Source organism: Miscanthus floridulus, unplaced genomic scaffold (genome assembly GCF_019320115.1).
Source record: "Miscanthus floridulus cultivar M001 unplaced genomic scaffold, ASM1932011v1 os_2014_2, whole genome shotgun sequence".
NCBI lineage: Eukaryota > Viridiplantae > Streptophyta > Magnoliopsida > Poales > Poaceae > Miscanthus > Miscanthus floridulus.
In genome coordinates this window covers 67,495-75,517 of record NW_027098041.1, presented here as the reverse complement: position 1 = coordinate 75,517, position 8,023 = coordinate 67,495, and the positions used below count along the sequence as shown (strand labels likewise).

The 8,023-nt window shown below is 46.6% G+C and overlaps 1 protein-coding gene across 1 annotated transcript; it reads right to left on the bottom strand.

The window, feature by feature from the left end:
* Positions 1–1,168: 1,168 nt before the first annotated feature.
* Positions 1,169–7,739, bottom strand: LOC136534504 (serine/threonine-protein kinase CTR1-like). The gene is made up of 18 exons (XM_066526929.1): positions 7,586–7,739; positions 7,359–7,366; positions 6,303–7,046; positions 5,903–6,201; positions 5,677–5,824; positions 5,196–5,311; positions 4,547–4,755; positions 4,328–4,466; positions 4,133–4,248; positions 3,844–3,884; positions 3,507–3,575; positions 3,083–3,183; positions 2,897–2,981; positions 2,325–2,423; positions 1,945–2,013; positions 1,720–1,851; positions 1,503–1,597; positions 1,169–1,410 (listed from the first exon to the last, which is right to left on the bottom strand). Exons 1-18 carry the CDS (start codon positions 7,737–7,739, stop codon positions 1,314–1,316), a joined length of 2,721 nt encoding a protein of 906 aa, XP_066383026.1. The 3' UTR covers positions 1,169–1,313.
* Positions 7,740–8,023: the final 284 nt, after the last annotated feature.

Genomic DNA, 8,023 nt, shown 5'->3' with positions numbered 1-8,023 from the left:
AAATATATTTATGTTTAATATAAACCGCCCGAACAGTTAGTGTATAGCTAAGTCTCCAGCCCTAGCTAGCCCATAGTCCATAACGTCGAGCGCGGAGCCCGTGCACGTGTAGGAGGAACAGGTGTGACCAAGGAGCCTCTGCCGACCACCCATAACGCAGAGCGCGGAGCCCATAGCACGTGTAGGGAGGAGCCGGAGACAAGGCCGTCTCTGGAGGCGTCCGAGCATCAACAGGACTGTTCGGGGGTTCGAAAAATCGTTTGAAGAACAAATATGAATAAAACAGTTTGGAGAAACATTGTGGCGATATACGAAGATCGGAGAATATTTAGAAGAATATTAAAGCGTGACTTAGCTTTGGATGGAGCATCTGGTCGACGGCATATGGCGTTGTCTGGTCGGCGTTGACGGTGAGCACCTGGCGGGCGGTGAGTTGTTGGTGAAGACGACCTCGGAGGTGGTTCTGAGATCGGATCTGCTGTCACAGGGGCTGGTGTAGCAGCGATGAATCGTCGTCGTGGACCGATATGAATCTCCACGAGATTGACGACGAGAACGCGTTGTTGATTTAAGGTCTATCTGGCTCGCCATGGGATCAAGCGCACACCCCTACCTGACACGCCAACTGTCGACAGAATATGCTCGGTAGTCCACCGAGGGGTATCCCGCGATGGTAGATTTGTCAGTGGGGGTGCGCGTAATTAGAAACCGGATGGTGACACAAGGCGCAAAGACAACGATTTAGACATATTCAGGCCGTCTGATCGACGTAATACCCTACGTCATGTGTCTTTGGTGTATTGTATTGATCTGGACGACCAAGTAACTTGATATAGCCTATCCGCTTGGGGACCCCTGCCTCTCCTTATATAGTCTGGAGGGACAGGGTTAAAGTAAAGTATCCTATTTGGTACTATACAATGTCTTGCGGTGTTCGCCGAGCAACGCCGTGATCTTATGGGTTGGGCCACCTCTAGGGGGCGCAGCCCATGTGGTCTGCTGTGGGTATCAAGGGCCATACCCCCACATAGTCAAACTTAAAAAAAGTTTAACCTCGAAAAGCGAGATATGCATTTATTTTAGGACGGAGGGAGTCAGAGAATACACTACAATAAGTATGATGTCAGAAATCCGCTTTCTTGATGAATATGACAAATGCGGTAGCCTGTAGGATCTATAATCTGAATAAATTTTATACTCAAATGTAACTATAATATAAAGAATAACTGGAACTATTTAATAAATACTGAGCTATGCTGACTCAGATGTCAGAAGCTCGTGTTACTGGATGTCGAAGTTTTTGCGAAGTGTAACTAATTTTCTTCCAGGAGTTGATTGGGTGGGAATGTCTTGATGAGAGGTTTCAGGGATTCCATGATACTAGCAAAAGAGGGTCGTCTCCAGGGTTCTCTGAGAACACAAATAAAATGGTCCATCAAAACAACTTTGATAGTTGAGTAATGAGAAGATGCATAATAGCAGGTATGTTAAGTATTAGATACCTGACCCAGCAGGACTCAATTACTGCCGCCACTTTCGGATCAACACTGCTTGGGATCTCAAGCCTTCGTCCCTTGAAACCAACAGCTGCTACGACCTGCAAGTAACGTTGTTTTTTTTAACAAAAAATATAGAACTCAAGGATTTGCTCAATGAGGAATATCTGAAGCTAGAAAACGTCAGTGTGATACTGTGATGCATAAAGCATGAGACGCAAACCTGAGCTGCATTTAAATTACTCCATGGCTGCTGCAATGTCATAATCTCCCATAGGATAACACCAAAGCTGTAAACATCAGACTTCTCATTTGAGGGATCGTCACGAAGAACTTCTGGCGCCATCCACTCAGGCTAGATAACATGACACAGAATAACACTTAAGCCTCATAGATTTCATAACAAAACAAAATATACTAAACAGAACAATAAAACAATACAACTTACAGTCCCTGCTGCAGTCTTGGAAGACAGAAATGTGTTTGCCTTCAATCTGGAGAGACCAAAGTCACAGGCCTGCAGAATAGCAGGAGTACTTCAGTTAAGGTAGTTAGAAGAGAAGACATGACGTTACACAGGTAGCAAATGATTATATTAGAAAGGGAACATTCTAAGGGTCATCAAAATACACTGCACTTTATCCCTTTTTTTTCTTTTGTGATGAGACCTAATCATAATAAACATAAAAACTATAGCTTGTAACAAGAATATTACAAAAATATAAATGATGAATCATAAAGTTATAAATTTTATTACTGCAATCATTAAGTCACTGAAGGCAAGTTCTTTTCCTAATGAAAGTAAAAGCAAAATCAGAATTGTCATACTTTCACAGTGTACTTTTTGTCAACCAACAGGTTTGGTGACTTTAGATCCCGGTGGACAATTGGAGGATTACGCTTATGAAGATAATTCATCCCTTTTGCCTGTACATAGAAGATCACAAACAATAGAGTATTAAACGACGATTGCTTCAATTTCAACTGAAAGGTCAATGTCGACTTTATTGAAGAAAGTATTTATCCTTCCGAATAGCCTACTATAGCGGTGCCATAGCTTCGATAGCAATGGCAGCAACACACTGCTGCACAACAGCAGTACTGTAGCAGTGTAGTGTACCCTTCCATGACCCTCAATGGTCACCTACAGCTTATAGTGCGTAGCCATGCTCTTCAGTGCCAATATATTTCAGGTTTCGTGTATGATCTTTTTTGTTGCATTCTAACCATCTTTCGTTTTGATCAAGGACTTCGGTGCACATAAAACCCAAAATTGATAGCTTCATGCTTATGAAAATCTAATCAAACATGTTGGGCCTGCAAACATGTCGTTCACTATAAACCCACATCTCCACTATACTCCACAGTTTCAGTAAGCATTATTTAAACAAGTTTTTTACCACGTCGAAAGCCATACTCAAGCGGCGCCGCTCATCCAGATTTTCCCTTGCACCATGCCTGTGTAAAAGTCTGTACAGGCTACCTCTGCACATAGGAAATAAACAGGTTGGTCCTGGAACCTTGGACTAGCTCTAGGGGCGTACAGATAGTATATTTGAAAAAGTAATCAGAAAGTAAAGACACACCTTGACAGGTATTCAGTCACAATTGAAAGGTTAGGTGGCTGAGTGACAGCGCCCATAAGAAGAACAATGTTCGGATGTCGCAAACTTCTCATAATTGCAACCTACAAAGGAGAATCCTCAACACAGTAAATGACAAATGAACATCAAAATGCTACAGCAATGCATATTTATAGTACTTCAATGAGGCGCAACAGCGTAAGTATTCAATATTTGAAGAATCCTCTGGACATTGATTTCTATGGACACAAAATTTAATCTGAATAAGCATCTAGTCATATGTAGGGTACATTATTACATTGCATAATCCATTTATACGAGGACATATTCAGAACACTGTTTCTTAAGCTGCAAAGATACCATGAGAAAAAGTTCAGCAGGAACTATGTGACTGATAAGTGCACAAAATGCTATCTCGTAGTTATACCTCTCTCAAAAATTCTTTGAGACGCTCTGGGTGGAAGTCCTGCTCCATTAGAATCTTTACTGCGACATCCTGGGTTAAAGAATAGCCCCGTTAATTGAACCCTTCCATCCTTGTCAGACTACTATTGTAAGCAAAAGATGGATTGTGATAAATTCAGGCCACTGGTGTTTATTCTAAAATGCTGACTAATATAAGCAGCTGAATGCCTTGTTTTGTAACCAACATAATTAAAATGTCCCATATTAAAATAATGTGTTTATGTCTCTACCGAGATATAGAGAATATCCATTATCCCGAACTGCAAAAGGATACTTGTGATAAGTGACAAAAAACATACCGAACCATTCCAATCTGCACGGTGCACAGTACCAAAAGAACCTGGAACTTTTCCTCATTAGTATAAAAATAGAAAAAACATTTAAATTTTCAAAAGATGACTATGTAATTGTTCTAATTTTCAAGACGCAGGTCTACAGGACCTGAAAACCTCGATTCAGGTAAACAATTAAATTTTGGCTAAAAGAGTAGACATAATGCAATAGAAAAGTGCATGTTGTGATACTGTAACAATGGAGAATAAAAACCTAAATACAGCTGGTAAGTACAGAATTCAGGAGGAAACACACCTGCACCAATTTTCTCTTTCAGAACAAGCTCACTCCATGGGATAATCAAGTCTTCTATCTCAAGGGACATATCGCTAAAGGGATCACTTAGTCCAGATTGAGTATCCTCTGGGGAACTGGAAATGTTTTTAATAAAATCAACTTTGGATATTGAAAGATCAACCTTACTTTTTAGATAGAATCTTATCTGAGTACCTCCTCTGCATTATAAAATTCCCATCTTGACTACCGCGTTGAGTACCATCCTTAAGATGAGTAAAGGTAGCTTGACAATCACTGTTTGTTGCATGTGATGAGTTTGGACCTAGATTGGATCCCATAGGCTCATCCGTTCCTAAAACTATTCAATGTATATATCAGATGACATTTCCAAGAGATCCTGAATCTTATATTGTTCAGCGTGCAGAGAGATACCAGCTGCTGGATCACTGAACATGAGATTTAACGACTGACAATCAAGGAAATATTGCTTGGCCAACAACTTGAAATTATCAGAAATGTCAGCTGAGTCATGTTTGGGTGGGCGCAATGGTGAAGAAACCGAGATGGACGATAGTCCATTCAAGAGGGAGTCAGGTTCAGATAAGAATCCTAGGTTCCCAATTAAATCAATTAGATATTCCCTGTATCAGGAAAAAAATAAAGTCAATAACTGATTAAGCACCGTCAACATCTGCCAAAATTGACAGCTGCAACATGAACAAAATAAAATCTGGTTAAAATATGTTAAAATTAGAATGTCCATCTAGATTTCTTTTCTAGAATGACTGCTATATTTTTTGTATTCATCTTATCCTCCAAAGTTTTAAACAGTTGAGAAAAGAGTGTGATATCAGCAGGACCAGCCTCATGCATATGTATCACTGCAAAATCAGTTATCTGGGAAATGCATTATGCATGTCAATTAGATCTTTCATTTTCAAGATTTTCAGATATACTTGAGAACTTTCACCAAGTGCACTAAATAAGAGTACCATAACTTTCACTTAAGTATTCTGTTATTCTCATCTTTGTTATAGTTCGAAATAGTACTAAGAGTAAAGGTCATTTGAAAGGATACAACCTGTCATGACCAAATCGCACCAAGCAAGAAGTGGCAGCACCAGCTTTGCAGTACTTGCATCCCTTCACAACGCGACAGGGCAGATTGATGGAGTCCGCCAGGGTCTTTTTGTTTTGCTTGCAACGAAAGCAGGTAGGATCAATGCAAGAAAATGGAATTGACAAGAATAGGGTGATGGTAAATAAAATAGTGAATCATATATGATACTTCAAGGTGGAGCAACTTTTCTCCTTATAAAAGATCAATATGATTGGATTAACACTAGAAAATTATTCATGATATGAGCTTTAATTTCAGAGAGAACGAGAATGCCACACAAGACACAAGGCCAGCTTAGAATCTTAGCAAAGAAATAATTGCAACTACATCATAGAAAAGAAGACAGATACTACGTTCCAATATTATGTCATAAAATATTGTGACTGGAGTGACATGTCAGCATCTGCTCAGTACACAATGTACGAGCAAGAAGCAAGATCACCTTGAACAGTAATGCTCGGTGGCAGCAAAAGCCAATTGATAGCTTTCCGATGGGAAGTACAACAGACCCTGAGCTAATCTTCAGGAACCCAACAGAGTCTCTCCACCGGGGACCCAACTCGTGTTCCTCGGTAGCTGCTACTGATCCCCTTTGACGGAAATGTGCACGTAAGAATTAAGATAGACAACCAAGTACATCAAATGAGAAATGCAGTTGCATTACTCACCCCATCTTTGTGGACACAACGGCAGCGAGTCGAGTGGCGATCTCCTTGGAGTCGGCACGATTCCGAGAAATGTCAATGGCCATGCTTATCAGCTGCCGCAGGTCATAGTCCGCCACTTTATCTACGACGACCACCTCGATGGCAGAATCGGTGGGATTGACAGCCTTGAGAGACTCAATGGAGGGGACGAGGCCGCCGTCGTGCACGTCGTTGCAGAGCGTCCATATGAAGGGATCCATCCCCTGGATGAGGTAGAAGCCATCCGGGACCTTGTCGGAGTAGGACAGGCTGCCGTTGACCTGCGAACGACGCGGTGGTCACTCGGAGAACTCAGACATTCGCCACATTTCAAGCAGCGGTAGTAACTGTAAGTGTAAGAGAGGGAGAGAAATGTGCAGACCCAGAAGCGGTGGGAGAGGGATTGAGGCGATGCAATGTGCTGGAGGTGGTCGGCGGCGGCGGCGGTGGAGGAGTCGAGGAAGTTGGGGTCCGCGGCGGAGGAGGCCTCGGAGCAGAGGCGGAGCGCGAGGGCGAGCTGGAGGTGGTAGGCCTCCTCCGCCTGCTGCGCCCAGCTCTTGCTGCTGCTGCTCGGCGGGCGGTCCGCGTCGCCCTTGTCCCTGTACTCTGCGGCGTTGGCGAAGGTGGAGGAGACGGTGGAGGATACCTCGCCGTCGTCGCCCCCGACGCTGCTCCCGCTGGACTGCCGCTGCAGCCGCAGCCAGTCCGCGACACCGAGTTGGGGGTTGTTCCTGTGCGGCTGCTGCTGCTGGAACGGAAGCTTCGCTGCAGCAACGGACGCGTCGAACGAGGGCCCGTCGTCGTCGGACGCGGGCGCGGGAGGGTAGTGCGGCGAGCAGCCGTCGTTGCTGGCGCTGGTGGGCGGGGAGGACGCGAGGAGGGTGTAGGCCGCCCCTGCGGCGGATGATGATGAGGCGGGGGGCCCTCGCCTCCCACCGACGCCCGCCGCCGCGGGCGGCCACTTCGCATCCTTCCGTCCCCCGCCCGTGGCGTGCGGCGCTGGTGCAGGTTGAGGTCGCGGCGGGCGGCTGCTAGCTCCTCCGCATCGGCCGATCTGTCGATCGCTCGTGGGTCGTGGCGTGCGGGCGCTCGCTTTTTGCGTGCCCTTTTTACTGCAAGTCTGCAACTAGTAGTAGTTCGCCCTTGGACGCCGCCCCCGCATCCGCATGTGGGGGAGAGGGACACGAACTCGTGGTCTCGTGGATGGACGGAGGACTGCTGGCCAGTGGGGACTGGGGAGTTGCGTCGAGGAGCGGGTGCCTGCCGGGTGGAGGCTGTGGAGCGCGCACAGCACACGGCACGCGGCGCCCGCGGGCGGCGCGCTCGGGATTCTCGGAGCACGTTGAAAGGAAAGCGGAGGAGGCAGCGCGATCCGGCAGGGATATTTAACTTTTTACCGTGGCATCATCTTAGATAGCATTTTTTAAATTGATACTACGATTTTATCTGCAGAGAGATAAATTTAATATAAAATTATCATTTTTTCTCACGTGGCACGCCAACACATCACTCCAGCGTGGATCCGAGTCAGCAGCCCCATGCGAAATGACGCCCCGGGCCCTGGCGTGTTTATACTCAAAGACAGTCGGACCCCACTTGTCAGCCATCTCTCCAAGCCTCTCCTCACGCTGATGGGTGGACCCGGCCGTCAGGGTCATCCCCTACCTCCAGCCATCGATCCCTTAGGCAGAGCGGGCGACAACGACGGGGGTGGGGTGGAGCTGGCGGGAGGGGCCGACGCCGGTGACGCCGGCGGCGGCATCGTGCTCGGAGCCGGCGCGCCGCCGCCGGTGCTGTTGCTGCGGGCAGTGAGGACCATTACGACAAGCTTCTCGTCGATGGGATGGCGCTGCGGGCACGGTTCGATGCCGAGAAGTGGTGCAGCAGGGGCGGCGTATCCTTGCTAGGCCGACGGAGGAAGAGGGGAGGCGAATGGTGGTGTCTGTGTGGAGATCCAAAGCTTGAACCGAAGCTCGGCAATGGCGGTAGCTGCGGTGATTGGTGGCGGTGGAGAAGAAGAGAGGACAGAGGGAGGGGCGGGGACGTCTGCGGCGTGGAGAGGGGCCCGAGGGGCGACAGAGAGGGGGAGGAACAAGCAGTGGG

Excerpts from the sequence above, each read along its gene's own strand:
- LOC136534504 (XM_066526929.1), bottom strand. The coding sequence starts at position 7,739 with ATGGTCCTCACTGCCCGCAGCAACAGCACCGGCGGCGGCGCGCCGGCT. Across the intron at positions 5,825-5,902 it reads GTTGTGTCCACAAAGATGGG|GGGATCAGTAGCAGCTACCG; the intron begins GTGAGTAATGCA and ends TTTCCGTCAAAG. Across the intron at positions 4,467-4,546 it reads GTTCAGTGATCCAGCAGCTG|GAACGGATGAGCCTATGGGA; the intron begins GTATCTCTCTGC and ends GAATAGTTTTAG.